Source organism: Lipophrys pholis (assembly GCF_963383615.2).
Source record: "Lipophrys pholis genome assembly, chromosome: 12".
In the NCBI taxonomy this organism is placed as follows: Eukaryota; Metazoa; Chordata; class Actinopteri; order Blenniiformes; family Blenniidae; genus Lipophrys; species Lipophrys pholis.
The window spans coordinates 29,309,288-29,332,293 of NC_137641.1; the positions used below are offsets into that span (position 1 = coordinate 29,309,288).

General features: G+C 42.2%; 3 protein-coding genes across 3 annotated transcripts; all 3 read right to left on the bottom strand.

Annotated features, from left to right (window-relative positions):
• Positions 1-968: 968 nt before the first annotated feature.
• On the bottom strand, positions 969-2,174 carry purbb (purine-rich element binding protein Bb; the record flags this gene model as incomplete). The annotated part of the gene is made up of 1 exon (XM_080476740.1): positions 969-2,174. One exon carries the CDS (start codon positions 2,172-2,174, stop codon positions 1,212-1,214), a length of 963 nt encoding a protein of 320 aa, XP_080332866.1. The 3' UTR covers positions 969-1,211.
• Positions 2,175-4,304: 2,130 nt separating this feature from the next.
• On the bottom strand, positions 4,305-7,893 carry ved (ventrally expressed dharma/bozozok antagonist). The gene is made up of 3 exons (XM_080477421.1): positions 7,645-7,893; positions 5,875-6,095; positions 4,305-5,155 (listed from the first exon to the last, which is right to left on the bottom strand). The coding sequence occupies exons 1-3, from the start codon at positions 7,874-7,876 to the stop codon at positions 4,826-4,828; spliced, it is 783 nt and encodes a 260-aa protein (XP_080333547.1). The 5' UTR covers positions 7,877-7,893; the 3' UTR covers positions 4,305-4,825.
• Positions 7,894-16,495: 8,602 nt separating this feature from the next.
• polm (polymerase (DNA directed), mu) lies at positions 16,496-22,967 on the bottom strand. The gene is made up of 11 exons (XM_080477069.1): positions 22,559-22,967; positions 21,776-21,959; positions 20,950-21,048; positions 20,701-20,871; positions 20,543-20,614; positions 19,982-20,102; positions 19,770-19,902; positions 18,819-18,921; positions 17,987-18,265; positions 17,792-17,875; positions 16,496-17,025 (listed from the first exon to the last, which is right to left on the bottom strand). Exons 1-11 carry the CDS (start codon positions 22,753-22,755, stop codon positions 16,939-16,941), a joined length of 1,530 nt encoding a protein of 509 aa, XP_080333195.1. The 5' UTR covers positions 22,756-22,967; the 3' UTR covers positions 16,496-16,938.
• Between the last annotated feature and the right edge of the window lie 39 nt (positions 22,968-23,006).

The window sequence follows — 23,006 nt, forward strand, 5'->3', positions numbered from 1 at the left end:
TGGTGGTGGGGCCCGGCGAGAGAGGAGGAAGGAGGCCGGCCTCTCCCGTCCGGACGCCGGGCCGTTTGGACCCTGTCGGAGCGAACGAGCATCGCGAGGAGTCCCGTCCTGTGATGAGATGATCTGCACCGTCCTCCCAAAAAGCACCAGGGATGTTCTGGTGTGAAGGGGGGGATGGGGGATGGGGGGGATGGGGGGGCACACACCGCCACCGCCGGGTGCATCTGACCGGAAACGATGCTTCTCTTTTTGCTCTTTAGATCGTATGTATAACATAAAACCCAGCGGATCCACACCGTTAACTGACTACTGGAGTCAAAAAGCTTTTTTTTTTTTTTTTTTTAAATTTAGTCCACGAGGCTCCGCCTTGTTGTTGGGCTTTATGGATTAATCCTCCTCCTCCTCCTCCTCTTCCTCCTCCTCATGGCATTTTGGGTAATCTTCTCGGCCTGCAGATGCTGCAGCTGCTGGTCTCTTTTTGACAGCTTCTCCCCATCTGCTGCTTCCTGATGACTTTTACCTTGGAACACACGACGAGCTTCCCCCTCTCTCCCGCCTGTACTTTCCTCTTCCAGGTTTCCTCAGACTCTACTTGCAAGAATCCCACCAAAAAAAAATAAAAAATCCCAAAAAATAAAATCCACACACTGCTGGAGGAGAGAGCGAGAGAGAGAGAGAGAGAGACCTGGACCAGGAACCAGGATGGATGCTCTCAATCAGGTCCTCAATCTTTTTTCTTTTTCTTTCTTTCTTAAACAGACTACAAATCGGGGGGGGGGGGGGGGGGGGGGGGGGGGGGGGGGGAACAAAACAAACCAAAAAAAAGCTTTCTTGGGCTTCACTTCTAGTTATTTAAAAAAATCGAATCTGCTGGTTTTAGTAGCTCCTCTCCTCTTTCCTCCTCCTCTTCTTATTTCTCACAATAAAGCACTCGTTCCACTCAAAACCTTCTCTTTAAGGATAAAACACCAATATTTCCCTGCACATGTACTTTTTTTTTTTCTTAACGCCACGATACTTTTAGTAGGCTATAACAGCACGATTTGTCATGCACTTCATCTTTTTTTCTCTTTTTATGTTTTTCCAAAATACCCCTATATTGCAGATCTCTCATACTTGAACTAAACATCTTTTCTCTTCTCTTTTTTTTTTCCTTATAAGTATGGATGTATATATATATATCTATATTTCATATATATATAGAAGCCTGATCAGTCGTCGTCCACGTCGTCGCCCTCGGACTCGTCCCCGGTTCTCCGCTCGTACATCTTATCCCGCTGCCGCTCCTGGATCTCCTTCATCTCCTCGGCGTAGCGGCAGAACGCGCCGCCGAACTTGCCCCAGGCCTTGAAGGGGATGGTGATAGAGTTCCGGTAGCTGGGCTTCACCTCGCTCACCCGCAGGAACACGCCGTACTTGTTGGAGCCCACGTCGAAGAAGAAGCGCTTGGAGTCCACCATGATGGAGGTGCCCTCCGGGAGCTCCCCGTAGCCCCCGGCGCCGGGGCCCCCGCCGCCGCTCAGCTCCTCGTCGTCGCCGCCGTAGTCGTCGATGAGCTTCGCCAGCGCGTCCCGGAACTCTATCAAGCCCTGCGCGGGCAGCGCGATGGTCTGGCCGGCCAGCATGCCGCCCACAGGGCCGCCGACGCCGAAGCCCGGCCCGCGGTTGACGGTCTGCCGGATGCGGAGGAACCTCCCCCGCTGGTTCTCCTTCAGGTCCAGGTAGTACTTGCGGTTCTCGCGGACCAGAAACTCGCTCTTCAGAGCCCGCCGGGGTCCGCCGTCCTCCCCGACACTGGCCTGGGCGATCTGCTCCGGGCTGCTGGGCCCCAGCTGGGCGTAGTGCTCGATGAAATCCCCGAGGTAGTCGCGGAACTCCGCCGCCACCGACAGCGAGAGGGTCAAGCGGCTCTTGGAGCCTCCGGCCCCGACCTCGGCGATCTTGATGAACCGGCCCTTGCTGTTCTGCTTGACGTCCAGGTAGAAGCGCTTGTTCTGGATGTCGAGCCGCTTGGACGCCAGCTCCTGGGTCTCCTGGTCCCGCTGGAAGTGCTGGAAGCCGCCTCCGCCGCCGCCGCTGCCACTGCCGCCGCCGCCTCCGCCTCCTCCTCCTCCCCCGCTGCTGCCGCCGCGCTCACTCCCGCTGTCGCCATCCGCCATCTTCGGCTCCACCATTCGGCTTCTGCCCCGCTCTCTCTGCGCAGCAGCCGGCCCCGCACGCAGCCCAGCACCGGTGCCCTTCAGGGAGCGAGCTGATTGGCTCGGCCGCCTGCCACTCGCGCAAGTTCACACGGTTCTCATCTTCCTATTGGTCACACCGCCTGAGTAACCCCGCCCACTTGAGTTCTTCCTCTCCTCCCATTGGCTGAGATCGAGGTTCCGTTTACGTACTTCTCGTTATACTTATTCTTTTTTTTTTTTTTTTTTTTTTCCATCCGGGTTGTGAAATCTGTTTTTATGACATAATATTAAAAAAGATAAACTTTTACTTTTTCTGGCTTCACATTTGTTTATGTCCTGGTTTTATAATGTTGTGTAATTAAATGAACCACCACGAGCAAAATATTCTGATTACAATCTGATAAAGTAATGATGATGATGATAATAATGCACTTTATTTGTATCGTACTTTACATGTGTAAATGTCAAAGTGCTAAAAGTGAATTGACGAGTCTAACTATTCACGTTTCATACATAATTGAAATAATCCTGACGGTAATCAAAATGGATTACGTTTCAACAAAATGTTATTTTACATTTGGAATCAACCAAAAACGTTTTGTGACGAGATATAAGAAGCACAGTGACGCAGAGCACAAATAAGATTAAAATATAAATTCTGATCAAAATGAACTCTCAGGTTCCTCACTGTGCTACTGGAGGTCAGAGTAATACTATCCGGTGTTACTGGAGCTTCAGATACAATAGAAGTTAATGAGTGTTTCCTGATCATATTCCCCTACAGGAAGTATTTATAATGTAAAAAGTACAGGGCCCAAATTGGAACCTTGTGGAACTCCGTAGATACCTTAGTCTGAAGCTGAAGAATCATTATTTTTTTTAAGAAATAAAGGGAAGGTTGGATACTTGCTCAAAAACTCGGATCAAGGGTGTTTTTTTTTCTTTTTAAGAGAAACATGTGTTTTACAACTGAGCACCATTGAGAACAATTCAGAGTTCTCCAGATGAGATTGATTATTCTGGGACGGCTTTGGGAAGTGTGTCTTTATTTCTTTATCTCTAATGGTTTGAATTTTGTCATTGAAGGAGTTTGCAAAGTAATTACTGCTCAAAGTTAAAAGGATACACAGGTTTTTGTGTGGAGCAAAGTGACGCTGCTGCATCATTCACAAGAAAATCAAGTCAACTCTGAGATTTTGAGTTCATCTATGCGTTGACTTACTGTGTGATTTGATTCTTTCCTTTCGGTTTTATTTTACTGCCTTACCCTCAACAGATTCTGTGGGTACATTTGTCTCATAAAAGTTCTATAAAGCAAAATTAAATGAAAATAAGAAATATCATCATTAAATAGATAGTTTCTCCTAAGCGTCATTTCATGTTGCAGTACTAACCTCAGCCAGCAGGTGGCAGCACAGCTCGTTGTTTCGCCGTACATCTCTGAGGAGAAGAAGTTACAACAGAATTGAACGCACGTGCACGCACGCACACACGCACGTGCACGCCCACACGTTTCGCTGTAATTAGCAGCAACAAGGTTTCGTGGTCTAGGGACTGAAATAAAATGCCTCAAATAAATGAATGAAAAAATAAATTCAATATCCAAGTTATTATATTAAAAGTATTATTTGTCTGTTTATAATTATGTATATGTATTAGGAGTAAAATCCATGTGTCATTCGAAATTACATCTCTATTGCGATCCATTACATTTCATATTTGTGCTACAGAACAAGAAATGCTGAGTCTTAGTTTGAATTCAAAGTTAATTGATCATTAAAAAAAAACAAATTACACCCCCACATACAGGTTACAACACTACTTTAATCAAAGTGGAATATTTGACTTGATTTTCTGTCGAGAATCTCACGAAAAAGTCAATCACCTCTTCCTCATTCCATTTTATTTTAGGCCAAAACGTCATGTTAAGTTAACCAACAAACAAACAGCAATGAAAAGATGAACAAGGGTCCCAGTACCAAGCCCTGTGGAACACCAGGGGCATTTCCCAGCCAGTTGTCGACCCGCATCTTGCTGTCGTTGTTGTTCGGTACAAATGTTTTTCCCCAATAAATCTAAAATGTCAGACTGTGTTTTGTGCAGAAACTCAAGAAGAGTCGAAGTGGAGAGACGCAGATGTGAACAAACGATTTAATCCAAAAAGTTTCTGGAAACAGTTTCAGAGCAGCTGAGTCGTGACCGTCATTCGTTTTCAGTCTCACACATGCTAAACACAAGATGTAAACAAAAACACAAAAAACAAACAAACCTGTGAAGGAAACTTGGTGGCTTACAGTTAGAAATTACTTTTTCTTTTTCTTTTTTATAAATCAAATGCATTTAATTAAAGTCTTTACATTGCAGTTGTCATAATCAGTGCAGCCACTAGAGGGCTCCTCTGTGAATCACGTTTGTACTTTTGCACTCTTCTGAATACAAATGGATTTTCAATCGAGAAAACTGCGATACGACGACACAGGATCAAATTCGACACGTTAAAAGAATGAATAAAAACGTACAATTCAAAGTCACACGCACACATGGAAAACAGTATTGCACACCACCCTTTTTTGTAAAATGTGCCGTGTTTCTGATTGTTCAGAATAATAAAAATAGTACCCGAGGAGTATTCCCAGGCGTCTGGATCAGTAGTACTGGGGGTAGTTGGGGTACGACGCTCGGTAGTGCGAGGCGGCCGGCGGCAGCACGACCCCGGGGAAGCTGCCGTACTGGTAGAGGGAGTCCACGGGTAGAGGGGCGCTGTACTGCAGGCCGTGGGGGGAAACGTAGGGGGCGGCAGCCCGACCCTCTGGCGCCACCACTGGCGGGTATCTGTGGTACATCCTGGTCCTGTAGGCCTGCAGGTCGGAGTACAGCAGGAGCTGGGAGACGGTGTTGGTCTGGCAGGCCTGAGCCAGAGCGTCCTGCATGGAGCGCTTCATCTTCATCCGCCGGTTCTGGAACCAGTTCCTCACCTGAGAGCAGGAAACATGGTTACCGTCTACACCACCATACACCGTCTACACCACCATACACCGCTATACACCACCATACACCGCTATACACCACCACACACCGCCACACACCACCACACACCACCATACACCGTCCACACCGCCACACACCACCATACACCGTCTACACCACCATACACCACCATACACCACCATACACCACCATACACCACCATACACCGCCATACACCGCTATACACCACCACACACCACCATACACCACCATACACCACCACACACCACCATACATAGCCTGATCAAAGACATGGTGTACTCTTAGAATGTCATCAGTCAGAGACCAAGTACTGATCCAACTCAAAGTATGCATGATCTCCGAGTACACATGAAATACCCGGATGTGTTCTGGCTCCGCCCACATTAACCTGGATGCATCAAGACCGGACGTGTGGACTTGGGAAGCCAAAATACCCATAATGCATTTGGCAAGAAATTCTGAAAGTCCGTACTTCTGAGAACGTACTCGCCAAGTACGGGAGTACGTACTGACGTAAGTGGAATTGAGAAACGGCCAATGACTACATCCAGGAGAGTGTGGCCTGAAATCGAGCTTTTTTTTTGTTGTTGTTGTTGTTGTTTTTTCCAAACCGGTGGTGTTCATGACGACCTGAGGACGGAATCTTTTCAGTAGAACAGAGTTTTGGCTGGTTGGTCTGCGGTACCTGTTTGTCGGACAGCTGCAGCTTCCTGCACAGCTCGGCCTTGTCCTGCGTTCCCAGGTAGGCGTTCCTCTTGAAGGATTTCTCCAGGCAGCGGATCTGCTCCGCCGTGAAGGCCGTGCGGGAGCGGCGGCCGCACGGCGGCGACGCCGTCGACGACGCGGACCGACCGCCTTCGCTCTCATAGTCCGAGTCGCCGCCGCTGCTGAAGCTGGATTCAGACGCTGCGGGAGAACGGAGAGAGAGCGCACATGGTCAGGAGCTGTGGTTCGAGTCCCGGCTCCTCCCCCTACCAGGAGGAGGAAGAGGAAGAGGAAGAGGAAGAGGAAGAGGGACGAGGAAGAGGAAGAGGGACGAGGAAGACGAGTACAGCTACTAAACAGACTCTCAAAGTTACAATTGACTGAAGTCAAATTAATTCAACAACTTGAGGGACCCGGTTCAAAAAATAATAAAAAATTTGCGTTCCTCTAAATATTTTAGGTAAAATAATACAAAAATATTGATTCTTTTAATGACCTGATCATAAAACATTCATAATGTTGAAATAATTCCAATTTATTCAAAACATTAAGAAAAAAAAATATCCAAAAAAGATTAATGGGTACAACTTTAAATATGCAAATCCTAAAAAAAAAATTAAAAAATAATAAATCTAATTTACAAAAAAATCCTTAAACAAACAAAAAAAATCTAATCTCTATATAAATTCATGTATTGTTAAAAAATTTAAAGTGAAAACAAAAAACACCTGAAAAGAATTACTTTTAATATAATATTATTAATTTTTATTTTATTTTTGTTTTTTAACATTTGATTAGTTTGAAAACGTTTTAAGAAGTTTTAATTTAAAAAAAAGAAAAATTAAAAAAAAGATTAATGGGTAAAGAAACTTGAAAGTGAAAACAAAAAACACATGAAAATAATTATTTTTAATATAATATTGGCCATTTTTATGAATTTTTTTTTTACATTTAATTCGTTTTTAAACTTTTTAAAAAGTTTTATATTTTGCAATGGAAAACGTTTTAAATATATCACAAGTTTTGGGAAAATACAAAGTGAATAAGACAAAAACATGTATACATTTCTAAAATACTAACAAAGAATTGAATAAAGAAGTGAAAGTTAATAAATCATGTTTTGTCAGAGTTAATAGTAGTACTGAAAAAAACCTTTATAAATGTTCAAATATTTCAATCCAGTCTAGAATAAACTTGTGAAAACATTCAGAAATGATCAGAATTCGTAAAAATCTGACTATACCATATACTATTTATACCCTTTTAACTGTAGTATTTTTGAAATGTGTTTTATATATCAAACATGTAAAGGAAATCTCTTCAAAAAAATGTCATCGACGTGCTCGACTTATATTACTTAGTCATTGCACTTTAATGTTGAATTATATATTTTTTTTTTAAAAGAGATTTTGTACCTTTTAAAACTTTAAGAATTCAATTTGTCGGTGAAACTTCAGAAAAAAAAGTCTGAATTAAGAAAGAGTATGAATGCCAATATTCCAAAATAAAACAAAAATAAATAAATACAATAAAAGGTATTTTACGAAACCGTTTATTCATGTGACTTTTTCTTTTTTAGGTACATTTTAAGAAAGCTGGCTAAAATATTAAGAGATATTAAGTTATTATATCTTAAAGGAAGCACAAAGGAGTCCATCAGTTTCAGTTTCAGTTCAAGTTATTTAATTTTTTTCTTGAATGAAAAGATGAAATGTTGTTTTTTTCTTGAATTACCAGATGAAGTGTTTACCTTGACTTTTGCCCTCGTCCTGCAGCTGCATGCTTCCCTCACTGAATCCATCCAGGGCTTCATGTTGCCCCTGCTGGGGTAACAGCTGGGGCTTCCAGTAAAATCCGGGCAAACTCTCTGCGTTGGAGGCGGAGGGTCCGCAGGCCCCGGTGGGCTCGGGGGTCCCGGTGATCTCCGGGGTTCCGGACTGGCTGCTCTGCGCCATCCACTCGATGGAGAAGTTTCCCCGCATGTCTGTGATCCTGGACTGTAACCCCCCCACCCCTCCTACAGTCTGCACTTATAGGAGCTGGACAAAACAACCCCCCCCACCCACCCCCATCCCCCCACCCACACACCACACCCCTTCCACCCTAAGATCAAAGCCCCCCCCCCCCCCCTCCACTTTTCACATAATTAAGACGTCCCATTCAGTCTCAATGAGGCTGTTACATCAAGGCTCCAGTAAGTCTGCAGACCCCCCCCCCCCCCCCCACGCATATACCCACAACACACACACACACACACACACACACACACACACCTCCTTCCTGCCTCTGCATACAGATAATAGACTCCTCCTCAGTGTCTGCCCCCCCCCCCCCCCCCCCATCCAAACTTCTCAAATCACAAACATCTCAACATTTCATTGAAATTACATTTTCTATCATATTTCTACTAATAATGACATTTTACACCCTCTAGCGTTCACAGAGAAACTACTAATGTATGTATTTAAAGACATTTGAGCACATTTGGCCAGAAAAACATACAGAATGACTAGAAAAACATGAAAAATTACCAGAAAAGATAGAAAATTACCCAAAAAATATAGAAAATTGACTAGAAAAAGATGATTAATCATACTTCTGCTCACAACCACTGAAGTAACACATTTAATAACCTCCAGCTGCCAACAGAGAAATCACACATGTATACATTTTAACATGCATGAACTCTTAACCAGAGTTAAATAGTGAAGAGTAGAGGCCAATGTAGGTTTGTAAATTTGGTGAATACTTTTAAGTTTGTAAATTTGAGTAAAAAATGACCAGGGGGAAAAAAATGTATACAAAAAATACAAAATGACCAGAAAAAGTTGCACAATGGCCACAAGATGCAGAATGAACAGAATGTTTCTTTTTCAATGGCCAGAAAAAGTTACAAAATGTTCAGAAAAAGTTATAAAATGTTCAGAAAAAGTTATAAAATGTTCAGAAAAAGTTATAAAATGTTCAGAAAAAGTCACAAAATGTTCAGAAAAAGTTATAAAATGTTCAGAAAAAGTTATAAAATGTTCAGAAAAAGTTATAAAATGTTCAGAAAAAGTCAAAAAATGTTCAGAAAAAGTTATAAAATGTTCAGAAAAAGTCACAAAATGTTGAGGAAAAAGTAACAAAATGTTCAGAAAAAGTCACAAAATGTTCAAAAAAAGTTACAAAATGTTCAGAAAAAGTCACAAAATCTTGAGAAAAAGTCACAAAATGTTCACAAAAAGTTACAAAATGACAACAAAAACGTAAAAAAAACAACATTCCTAAGACCAACTTTATGGAGATAAACTGTTGTTAAATCCAAAAGAAGACGACCAATTAAAAAAAAGAAAATGCAAAAACACTCAAAAAACAATTTTCATTATTTCTTTATTATTATATCTTTGGATTTTAAACATTTTGTGATGTTATAGTTAAATAAAATCTAATCATTTGAAATTAAATATTGAGCTCATCAGATGATGTACATTTTCATTATCATTAACAATTATAGTGTACATAAAAACTATGGAAAGTGGACAAAGTGTTTTTCATATTTGTTTTCATTTCAAGTATAAAAAAAGTTGACTTTTTTTAAATATATAATTTGTCCCAATGCATTAAAGTAAATAAAGCTGGACTGAAGTCAGTTTGTAAAAAAAATTCATAAATCTTTCAGAATATCATCGTTTAACAGTTTAATAATGAGATGAAAATGAAGTTATTAGTGAGTTATATTGATTGATCAGATTGTGACCTGATGAGGGAAAACTTCATCCTGAGGTCGTTACCTGATCAGACTGATCGAATAAAGAAGGAGGGATGATCCTGGATTATCCTCAGATTAAAAACAAAGAGAGCAAAGGTCAAACAGTCCCTCACTGATCTGGAACAAACACTGATCCACTCAAAGAGACACGATCAGAGGCTCCAGTAAACACTGGGAAGGGATTATACACACACAGGTTCTATAAACACAGATTATACACACACTGTCTTGACAGAGAAATTATATAAAGACAGATTATAAACAGATTAAATACCCATAAATCATATAATACAAATTAAATATATACATAATATACACCAGATAAAATGCAGAGATTATTCACAAACATATTGAACACAGAAGAATTATACAGATTATATACAGATTATATGCAGAAATCATATAAAGACATATAAAAAGGTAAAATCCAAAGAGATTATATATTTAATAAAAACATATACTTAATTACTTACAATCAACATGTTGTGAATACTTTGCATTCATACAGTCAATATAAGTAAGGTACTCGGTGAGGAAAAGTAACTGAGTAGTTCAAATTTGCACCAGGAGCTTTAAAGGACCTGTAATAGGGTAAAACAGAAGGTAATCAGAGTAGTTTGTATTTCACGCCTCAACAGACAGAAAGTGATCATCTCAAACACACACACACACACACACACACACACACACACACACACACACACACACACACACACACACACACAGACACACACACACACACACACAAACACACACACTCCCGGCGCGCGCGGCTGTGACCGCGTGCACGCGCCCCCGGAAGGATCCATGCGCGACGGAGACACGCCGTCGATGCTTGGCGGGAACTTCAAAGAAGCGCCGCGCTTTGATGGAGCCGACACCTCACGCGTCCTCCCGGTGAAACGTCACCTGGGGCCAAACACGTTACTTTACTACTTTGTAATCAGAATATTTCCTCCTCCTGAAGATTTTCTATCATGTGGAGTCAAACAAGACTTTTTTTTTTTTCTTTTTTAGCTCAAATTGATTTATTTTTATGCAGCTTGTGGGAGTTTAGAAGGAAAATAAATAAACAAAACATTAATAAAATTACTCACTTACACTCACAGTTAGCACAGATTATAGTTTTGTGGCATTTTCTTCACTTTTTGGTGGTTAAAATTTTGATATTTTCCCAAATATAAAGAAATAAAACTGTTTGCTGAAGCAGTTATTCAGCAATACTTAAAACACAAATATAATGAAATTATTCAAATAAAATGGTTTTTATATTAGAGAAAGTGAAAATTTGAATTTATGAATCTGCCAACATAAGTTATTCAGTAAGTAAAAAATAGAAATGCCATTAAAAATATAATCGTAATATAATACGGATAACAGTTCATTTAAGTCTAAATTTGAAACAAAAGGAAATAAAAAGGACTTAATAAAATGATTGTATTTAAAATGGAGTTTATTCAGTCTTTCTTTAAACACCTGCCCCATCAGGTTATTGTTCATTTTATGGAATTTAGCTTGACTATATTGATATTTTGTGCTTTAATCATTCATCTAAAGTGTTTTCCAAGTTACAATTTATCTATATTAATATTGTTGATGGCACAGAAATTTAGCAGAGTTTTGGTGAGTATTTTCTTTGATTTTATCCAACAGTAGTTAAGTTATTCGTAGGAAAACCTCAAATTTGAGAAATCTTTCATGAGCTGGAAACGTAATGTGACATTCAACACACTGAGTGTATTTAAAAAAAAAAAAATGTTTTAACGACTTTATTTCTTGAGATTTGGAGGATTGCAGCATCTCTTCTACTTCTTCAGATGTTGATAAGAACATTTAACCTTCAGTTTGACTGAAGTAACATACAAAGAGCCTTTCAATGTGATCACACCCTCTGCAGACACTTCAGGTTCTTGCAGAGTTTCCTGATGTGCTAAAGGAGGATTCACACCTCGAGAGCTGAAAGTGGTCAGAGGAGCCAGTCCAGTCCTTCAGGACGGGTGACATGCAGAACTCCTGCTGCTGCACTGAAAACAGACCGTCGCTCAATCAGCAACAGAAAGGAGGACAAAACTGAAAGAAGACAACCTGTAGACATCAGTACAAAATGCAAAAGAAACCTTGAAAAAATGTTATTAGCTGTGGAAAAAAACCAACCCTGAATGCCAAAACAGTATTGAGACCTGAAAGACTTGCAAAAAAGGAAGTTTTTTTTTTTAAACAAATATGAGGAAAAAAAACTGCAAGAAAACGCAGAAAAACTCCACAAACCTGAGAAAAACAAAAAATAAATGCAAAAAAACCCAAACCAAAAAAACAAGAAATAATTCTATGAAATATAAATAAAAATCAAAAGAATACAAAAAACCTTCAAAAATCGCAAAAAAAAAATAAAATAAATAAATTTAAAAAAAAAACCACATATATATATATATATATATATAAACAAAGAAAAAATTCAATAAAGAAACATAAATACACAAATGTCAAAAAGGCAACAAAAATGCTCAAAACAAAAAATGTTAGTCATCTCTTGTAATTAATATATTGTATAAATATACAGAACTACATTTTAACTCCAGAATTTTCCACATCTTTTATGATGAAATTATCACCAAATACTTTATTATTTTTAGCTTTTTAGTGACTTTAGTTGAGACTCAATAACAAATGTTTTTAAAGTAATTGTTCAAAGTTATGCTATGATACTCTTAAATTAAATACTATGACCGTGGTGTACAGGTGCAGTAGCAGCATTTCTCATTTTGGTTTCCTCAGAGTCAGAGTCGGAGCATTTTTCAAAAGTTGCATTTTATGCGCTTTATAAGAGTTGCCCCCACCCCCGCCATTTTCGAAATGAAAATTCTTTCAAAAAGTTGCTTTTTCGCTGGTTTCCAAACACAAAGAGACACTGTTTTCAAAAAGTTGCATTTGCCACCCGTTTCCAAACAGTTGTGTTTTCCCACCGTTTCCATGGGGACGGAGTTTCAACAACTTCCACCCTGGGAGCAGTTTTCAGAGGCTCCGAGCTCCGGCGTCGCGTAAACAAACACTCAAAACACAACAAAAACTTTAAAAAGTTGTGTTGAAGAAATAAGCTGATATGAACAAAACGAGATGGAGTAACGTCGCCCCCACCCCACCCCACACACACACACACACACACACACACACACACACACACACACACACACACACACACACACACACACACACACACACACACACACACACACAGACAGTCTGGGAGGTGAGAGGATCTCCTGCTGAGCGGCTCTTTGATCGTCTCCGTTCAGCCTCTTTGGTCTCTAATGAGCCTGTTTGCTGCTTCTGTTATGGACACAAACATGTGGAGACACACCCAGAGACCATCCAGACCCCCCCTCAGACCCCCCCTCATTTTATTCTCAAACTGTTGATTTTCACTGTTAGTAACTGTATTATGGTTGCTATCATGATTAAGTTTGACTTTTTAAAATGAGCTCAATTTCATTTGGATTATTTATTCTCTATTTTCTTTTGACGAATAAATACATTTTTCTTTGAACTTTATTGTGAATATTTTAACTTTATTCTCAACTTTCTAACCGTGTGTGTGTGTGTGTGTGTGTGTGTGTGTGTGTGTGTGTGTGTGTGTGTGTGTGTGTGTGTGTGTGTGTGTGTGTGTGGATTCCTCCAGCAGATCAAGGCGCTGATGACGCCTAATAATCATTGATCTCCATTGTGGGCTTCAGTCTCCAGCAGTTGCCCGCCCCGTCTGTAACACAGTCAGTTAAGGCCTCTTCCCCTTCGCCATTGATCCCTATCAACACTCATCAAAGGCTCCCGGGGCTTTGATGGAGCCAGAAGGACTGGTCCTGGAGGTCTGGCAGACCCCCCCCCCCCCCCCCCCCCCGCCCCCCCAGACCCCAGTCATCTGCCCTGCATTTACATTTCACCTCTGCAGCCGAGAGCCGAAGTTATTTCTGCTAAATACAGTAAAAAGATAGTGACCAACTGGAGTTAATGAAACTTTAATACAAGAAGATAAAGGAGGAAGTTTTTTTTAAATCAGTGAGTCATTGGAGTTACTTGTCTTATAAAAACAAGTGGAGTAACTTTACTTAGTTACAGTTACTAAATTACTTGTAATGTTCTCTTTTAATAATAGCTGGATTATTGAAGTGTTTGCATCAGCTGAGCTGTCAGAATAATGTTGTATAATCTGGATGTTAGAGGAAGATGCTCTATAATTTGGATGTTAGAGGAAGATGCTCTATAATCTGGATGTTAGATGAGGGAGATGCTCTATAATCTGGATGTTAGAGGAAGATGCTCTATAATCTGGATGTTAGAGGAGGGGGATGCTCCATAATCTGGATGTTAGAGGGAGGTGCAAAGGAAGTTTAACTTTTTAAAACGTTCTTTACGACACAGAGTTCAGACGGGTGAGGCGACTGAGGCTCACACCGTTTTGAGTTTCATTGTAGCAAAGATTACTCGAATACTAAATGTAATGTGGAACTACTCTCAGTGATCATTTCCTCTAAAGTAAATATACTCTTACAGACTAAACAGTGCAGCCGATGAAGGTGATGGATGTTTCAGGCCTTTTGTTGTGGGATCAGGGACATTTCCATTCAGCCAGACGGTGTCCTCTTTGTTCAGACTCCTTCTCTCCTCCTGCTTCACACGTTCGGCGTCGAGGACGAGGACGAAGAGGAGGACGAGGACGAAGAGGAGGATGAGGATGAAGAGGAGGACGAGGACGAGCCGACGGAGACGCAGAACCGCGGAAATAGAAAGAAACGTTGACGCAACAACGCTTCAAGTGAAAAACGCTTCGTCTTGGCGTTTTCGTTTCGACCAAGTCGGATTGTTATCACGGTGACTGTCAAAATAAAAGTACCAAGTCCCAGGAGAAGATGGAACTGCGAGTCACTGTGACACTCGGGAGTAAAACTTTGTTGCGATTGTCCGTCTACTGAGCGTGTGCAGAACTACTAGTTACTGCCGCCGTGGTGTGCATGTGCATAGCGGTCTTTCAAAAAAAGTTGTTTCCCCCCCCCGTTTCTACGGAGACGAAATTGGAGGGTTTTTGAAAAAGTTGCGTTTTTAACCATTTCCAGGAAGCTGGAGGATTTTCCAAAAGTGGAGTTTTCCTCCTCGTTTCCATGGAGACGGAGCATTTTTCAAAAAGCTGAGTTTCGGCCCCCGTCTCCACAGAGACGGCGTCAGAGCATTTTCAAAAAGTTGCGTTTCCGTCCATTTCCAGAGAGACGCAACCGGATGGGAGTATTCGATAGATCAGTGTCATCCCAGCTTCACATCTAGACGCCTCATTAGAATCAGTTAATTAAGAGTAATATACTGTATTTTTCGGATTATTGAGCGCACCTGGATATAAGTCAAACCCGCAAAATTTAAAAAGAAAAAAAACAAAGTACATATGTAGGCTGCACCTGTCCACGTTGCAACAGGGCAGGAATTTCACTGCGGAGATTGCTCATATTTTCATCAACTCCCACAAATTTGTCTTTCATAGTGCTGGAAAACACAGCGCTGTGTGTGTGTGTGTGCTTTGTCCTCCTGTTGTGGAGAGAGAGAGAGAGAGAGAGAGCGAGAGAGAGAGAGAGAGACACACACAATCACAGGGTTTCATCTCTGTTTATAAAGTATTTTATTGGTTATTTGCTGACTGTGACTCTGAGGAAGAAGATTTCTCAGCCTCGGAGTCCAGCAGGGCGGATTTACGTGATGCACCTGAACGCATCACTCACAGCCGTCAGCTGCTGGAGCTCCGGACCAAGGAAAGCAGCACAAGACGAAGTCATGAAGAGCAGAAAGTTTCACCTTTGGGACAAGTTTTGGAGAAGCAGAAGCTCAAAACAGCAAGTATCTACATGAAGAAGTAGAATCTGGAAGCATGAAGCTCGTTAACCCGGAAAAATCCATAAATTAGCCAACATATAGTTCCTTTGAAAAAGTAGCTCAACACTGGTTTAAAATCACGGCCGGGGAAAGAAAAAAGAAAAAGCCAGGTCATGATGTCTGACGCAAACCTTCACAGAAAAGATTAAAAAACATGTTATCTCTATCTATATAGGTCTATATAGATCTATATAGATAGAGATATATGGGAAGCGTCCTTTACACATGATGAGAAATAGAATGAGAAATAGCTAATATTAACTTTTAAAGCTATATATATATAAATATATCTATATAGCGTCTCACTGGGATGAAACCTAGTGAGCAGAGTCTCCAGGAGACGAGGACGACAGACGAAGACCCGGAGGTGTGATGCTGCGACGCGCTCTTTGATGTTTAAACTGGCATTTAGAGGTTAATGAGGCAGTTAAGAGGAGGTGACACACACACACACACACACACACACACACACACACACACACACACACACACACACACACACACACACACACACACACACACACACACACACACACACACACACACACACACACACTAAGGTTAAAATACTAGAAATTAAGTTAAAATAATCACAATAAAGTTCAAAGAAAATGGAAGTCGAAAAAACAAAGACAAAGAGATGGACCACAGAATTAAAAGAAACAGAAATAAGTTCTGAAAAAAGTTGAATAAACTGAGAAATTAAAAAGTGACAAAAATATTGAGGATAAAGTTAACATTGAAAATCAAGAGTTTAACAATAAAATGAAAAACAAGGAATAAAGTAAAAAATGTCAACATTAAAATATTGAGGATAAACTGGAAAAAAAAAAAAGACTAAAGTTCAAAAAGTTTAAAATAAATTTTAAATATTGACAACTAGGTAAAAAAAGAATACGGTTCAAATATAATAAAGGATAAGTAAAAACAACTACCAAAAATAATAATTTAAAAATATTTCCATAATGGTTTTATTTATTTGGTTCATCGGCACTTAAATAAAACCCTTTGCCTGCAGCGCCCCCTGCTGTCTGGATGTCAATTTTCAAGCACCAGAATTAAAAACAACACAAGTACCATTAAAATCTCAGAGTTCTTTACGAAAAGAACATTTTTAAAAGAACCTGTAAAATCAATTATCACATACAAGTGAACTCAAAGTGAAAAGTGAGTGAAAGTCAAACCTGGAGTCCCACAGGGCTCCGTTTCAGGGCCCCTCGATAATACGAGTTATTTCATGAGATGGAATGAAAACAAGCGTTAAAGCTTAAATACGCTTTGTTTTTTCATAAAATGTTTTAAAAGTTAATGCAACAACCTACTCCTGAGGTAAAATCCAGGTTAAACTCCAGTGATGGAGACTCCTGGCAGCTCTTCGTTACTCCTTCACGCATTTCTCTCTGACGGAGCGACAAACTCCAGACCGAGAAGATGGAAGATCTCTTCTTCTGACGACGCTCTTAAATATCTGCTCTGTAGGAGAAGAAACAAACGTTTACTAACAGAATCTTTCAAACAGTTGACATTCAGATTATAGAACATCTTCCCCCTCTAACATTCAGATTATAGAGCATCTTCCTCCACTAACATCCAGATTATAGAGCATCTGCATCCACCAACATCCAGATTGTAGAGCATCTTCCCCCTCTAACACCCAGATTACAGAGCATCTTCCTCCACTAACATCCAGATTATAGAGCATCTTCCCCCCACTAACATCCAGATTATAGAGCATCTTCCTTCTCTAACATCCAGATCATAGAGCATCCTCCTCCACTAACATCCAGATCATAGAGCATCTTCCTCCTCTAACATCCAGATTACAGAGCATCTGCCTCCACTAACATCCAGATTATAGAGCATCTTCCTCCGCTAACATCCAAATTATAGAGCATCCTCCCCCACTATCATCCAGATTATAGAGCATCTTCCTCCACTAACATCCAGATTATACAGCATCTTCCTCCTCTAACATCCAGATTATAGAGCATCTTCCTCCACTAACATCCAGATTATAGAGCATCCTCCTCCCACTATTTTATGAAGCATCTTAATCCCATGATTTTAAGTAATTTCTAACATCCATCCGTCACAATAACACATGTGTTGTGGGCAAACCAGCAAAAATCCACTTTACTGTTCTTAACATGACATGGAGGAAGGATCCTCAGCTCAATGGATTCTGGACACCTCCTCCTAATCTCTTAATCTCTTATGTGGTTGTATTTTGAACGTCTACCTGTTTGTTGTCGTAGAGAGCGTGACTGCTCAGAGACATGGCCTTCTCGTGTCCCGCCCAACGTCGCAGCTCCCTCTCAAACAGCTGCAGGAAGAAAACCAAGGAGAAACGTCTACGACTGAAATGAGGAGGGAAGGGCGGGCGGAGGGCGGAGGAAGGCGGGCGGAGGAAGGCGGGCGGAGGTCAGCGGTTCACCTTGGATCCCGTCCAGCCCAGCAGGGCGAAGGCGAACTGGCTGACGGGAGAGACCACCAGGTCCACCCTCACGGCTCGCCACCGTCTGGTTGGTGGATTCTCAGCCTGGCTTCCCGGTCCCGGTTCCGGTCCGTCTGCGCCGGCTCGATGCTCCTTCCTGGTCAGCTTGAAGATGGACAGACATCTCTCGAAGCGGTCCATGTTGGACGAGGGGCGGCCGGGCCCCTCATTGGACTCCAGGTAGGAGTTCCTGCTGGTTTTCTGGTACAGCAGGAAACCCTGCATAGAGAAACACTCATAAACACCTGGAACCTGTACGTTTCTCTACTTCCATTCCTGAACAGACCATGATGACTTCCTGTCAGTCTTCTTGTCCAATCAGATGCTCCGGTTACTTTATTTAATGAATCATCGAAGCAGGAAAAGTTATGGTTGTCCCACTATTAAAGTAACTATGTGCCGGTTTCAATAAGGCTCCAGCAGACGCCAACAGAAGACAAGATAGTGACCTTCAAGGTGAACTCAGGCTCTACCAGAGGCCCACCATAGATAAAACGAAGGTTTTCTCCCAGTTGTGACAAACAACAACTGAAGACAAGACAGTTGTTCATCAATTAAAACCGGGCAGTGACAGAGGTCAATTTAAGAGAATCCAGTAATCGACCAGTTTAAAACAGGCGCCAGCCAAGGCAAAAGAAAACACGACGACTCAGGCATCATCGTTTGTGGACATTATTAAAGCAGAACATGAACCCAAAAGGTAGGTGAAGTAAACGTTCTCGAGTCATTTCACTCTTTTAAAAGTATGATGAAGCTGTGATTTGAAGGTCACCTGTGATTCCAACCAGGACACGACTTTTGGCATCAGTCCCTCCTCGTTGCCTTCCTCTGGGTCCGTAATCAGGAAGTCCACGTCGTGGCCGGTCGGCTTCCCCCTGGGGGGGGGGGGGGGGGTTTAGTCCAGATTCTTTTAAAGAACGACAAAAATGTCTTAAAATAAAACTGACAGAATACTTTTATGAGGCTCAGCTTCGTTACAAACAGAAAGACATGGAATAAAAAAAGCGTTCAGCGGGAACCCCACTCAAAACATCAGCGGAGATAAAGATTAAATGAGCAAGAGAAAGAAACCAGAGGAACTTCCAGTGATGAAGAAAACAAAGAAGGATAATTCACGGTTCTAGAACAGCAGCTGAGGAACAAGGATTATCAAGAGGGCAGTTACATCTCGGCATCGACAATAAACGTGATTTGTTTTTTCCTCTTCATTTTTTTAAATCGGTATGAATTATAGTCTGGTAAATACGGTAGTTACTTGGGAATTCATATAGCGTTTTACCGTATTTCCCAGATTACAAGTCACATCCTTTTCGGCACTTTGGTTGGTCATATCAGAAAATCCTCACAGAAGGTTCTGGAACAGCAGCTGCTGGACCGGGATTATCGATACTACAGATACACCTGGACATGGACAATAAATGTCTATATACACCAGACAGACTTTATGATATGCGACTTATGCTGAGGTGTGACTTACAGCTTGGTATACAAGCAGTAGAGAAAGCGACTCAGGCCTCATTTCCACAACAGTCGACTGAAATCAGCAATGCTTTTTTTTTTTTTTTTACTTTTTTTGGTAAAGTTTCATATTCTGATGCCAAAGTTTTAAAAATGATTGGCATAAAACACAGAACCCCCCCCCCCCCCCCCCCCCCCTGCTTTCTCATGTCTTTTTTTTCAACAGATTACACGGTAGTTGTACCGAGCATAATGAGCTTCTCACCTCCTGAATCCGCCGGTCATTGTAATCCGAGCTCCAGGAGACGCAGACGTGACGGCTCTCTGCACAATCTCACCGATGGCGTCCGCCTCCGCCCGGGTGACGGGCTGGTGGAGGTCATCGTAGTGATCCAGACCTGAAGAACAACAACAAAGAACAACAACATGGTGAGATCCTCTCGGGACGTTGGGACGATGACGAGTTAAGACTCACACCTGCTTGCTGCGCTCGATTGAGCGTTTGTCCCGACTCCCGGAGCCGCTGAAGGTCGTGGATCCCGTCTCTGATCCACCTGTCAGCTGTTTTTGCCCCGACTCCAAATATACCCGTCAAAATCTGACGGAAAAAACAGCAAATCAAATGTATCAGATGCGTAAACTAAAGCTGTCGGCACGAGGAAATAAGTGGTGATGATCTTGTTCTCCTGTACTGGAGTGAAGTAGATTTTTAAAAAGGAATTCTGCTGGAGGAACGATTAAAGAGGTATGAAGGAGAACAGGGGGGCACTTAGGTGCGCACCGATCCCTGGATATTCTCTGCACTCGCCCTTGTGCTCTTTAATAAACATGAAAAAGTAAATGCTACTCTCATTACAGGCTCATTTCTAATCCAGATATCTCTAGAAAAGCTGTGAACACTAAAATCTCTTGCCTGTACCTTTTATTTAACAATGTATTTGAGCATGTCCTGTGTCATTAACTTGTCTATTTTTTTTTTTTTTAAACATCGTTTTAAGGAAGATTCCCTTGTTAGCTCTAGTCGCTAAGCTAACTCACCTTCAGGGCTTTGTATCGCTCAGATCGTCTGGTAGATTCTACTTCAGTCGACGCTCCGTTCTCCAAAATGTCCTGCAGAAGCAGCGAGCTGAATCGTGACAAAACGCAAAGAAAGGAAAAAGTCTCCAAACGTTTCCACGAGGGCGTCCATTACTGACCCCGATGACTCTGAGCGAGTGCTCCCCGAGACCCGGCAGCCCCCGGAGCTGCCGGGTGCTCGTCACCGCGGCGGGCAGCGCCTTCAGCACGGCGGCGGCCCGTCGGAACGCCACGCCTCGCCCGTCGTCCTCGCTCAGCTCGGCGTTCTCAGCCAACAGGGACAGGGCGTCCTAAGCGGGGGGGGGGGGGGGGGGGGGGGTTAAAAACCAGGAGTGTGTCGGAGGAGAACGTGTTCTGAGCGGACGTACGGTGATGGCGGCGTTGTGGTTGTCCAGCGTGGTCCGTCTCTGACACGCGTAGCTCGGTAACGAGAAAGAAACGACGTCCGCCTCATCTGCCTGCTGCTCCTGAAACACACAGAATTAAACTTTACTCATCAATGACTCTCCACTGCCTTTGGTGCTGGTGGTAGGGAAAGGTGTAATTGCGTCTTCTCCCCACTAGAGAGCAACAACAGGTGATGAGCTGCAGACGTGCAGGGCGTAGAATAAGACCGTCCGTGACTGCGTGTGCCGAGAAGATCCACATCTAAACTACCTGACAGACTGCGTTATCAAGACACAAGTACTAGAATAGAACCTTTTTCAACAGGAATACTGATGAAATAGTATAACAGGATAAGGGGGTTGCACAATTGCAAGTGTTTAAAAAGGTGTTTAAATTTGACAAAACAAAACTGCAGCAGTTTGAGTGCATTTCAGTGAAGCTTACTTTCAAGAAAAGGGGGACGCAGCGATAGGTGCTGGAGATAATAAGGTACGACTGAATCCTTCCCAGTTTTGGGAACTGTACATTTTAAATTGTCTCTCGTAATGGATACTTCCAATACATCCGAAACATGATAGATTCTAAACAATCCTTATCAATATAGATTGAAGAGGTAATTCTGCTGCCTCTGGTTCTGGACTACCTGTCCTGTTTTGTTGCTCCCGTTGCTGCAGAACGACTTCCTGTTCCTGAAGTTCGGTGACCTCGAGACATATCGACACGCCGCCTCAGACCTTTCTGAGTTTACATGTGTTTGTGGATATATTCCTGGAGGATGTCAGATGAAGGAGAGAAAACCCAGCTTGCCTGTAGTTTGTGTCTGTCCAGGACGTCCACAGGTCGGCCTGCTCGCATGCTCTCCGTGTACCAGCTGACGTCCAGGAGGCGAGCCGCCGCCGCCGTCGCCGCCCGGCCTACGTCCTGCGAGTTCAGCCACGTCCTGACCTCATGGCCCGAGTTGTTCTCAGAAACGATGTGCGTCACCCTCTCGCTGCAAAACAGAAGAGTAATCAGCCCCGTTTTCTCTCCCGTCATTTACATTTAGTCTGAAAATGGTGGAAATGGTTATTTCTCCTCTGTGATGAGACCCTGGTTCACATCCCACATCAGCAGTTTGCTGATTTTTATGTTTTGGGTGTTTATAGTCATTTTTATTTCTTTCGGTTGTCTTTTGTGTGTCATTTTCTGTCTCTTTGTAGTCATTTATGTGCCTTTTTGTAATTTTTGTGGGTCTTGAGAGTAATTTGTGTGTTTTGGTGGTCATTTGAGTGTGTGTCCTTCATCATTGTGTGTGTCTGTGTGGTCATTTTGTACCTCTTTGTCGTTCTTTGTGGTCATTTTGTGTCTCGTCGTGGTCATTTGTGAGTCTTTGTGGTAATCTGTGTGTCTTTCTAGTCATTTAATGTGTCCTGGTCGTCATGTTGTGTCTTTTTGTGGTCATTTGTGTGTCTGCGAGATCATTTCCCCCCTGATCTTTGTGCATGTGATCCTGACCTGTGGCCTCCAGGAATGAGGGATTCCAGCTGTTTCTTTCTTCCCTTGGATCATTTCCACCTGTTCACGTGACGCGTTTGAGTCTCTCCGTCTTACCTGAACACGTCCTCCACCTGAAAGCCTTTCTTCAGCCCCAGTTGAGACAGAAAAGCTCTCCGACTGGCTCCCATCTTCTTTTCCAGCAGAAATAAAACAACCCCCGGGAACCTTGTCGGTGTTTTCTCTCCAGGGTTATTCCCAGTTTTACCCGCAGAGTCCGAGGCGCTGACTTTCCTCCTCTTTAATGGCACCATGTTTGAACACAGACGTTAACTTGTTCCGTTTAAAGTCGCTGACACGAGCCCAGCTGCTTCCTGTCACGAACCCACATCCTCTGTGTTCGTTTCGGGTCGTTGAAAAGGAGATTTTCCGCAGATTAAAAGATGTCTTTAGGTAAAAAGGTGTCACACTTGTTCATCCACTGAAGCAATTGAGATCTTTTTCGTCTTCTTCTCTTCAACCGGACGCTTTACATTGCATTACCGCCACCTTCCGGCCGCAGGGG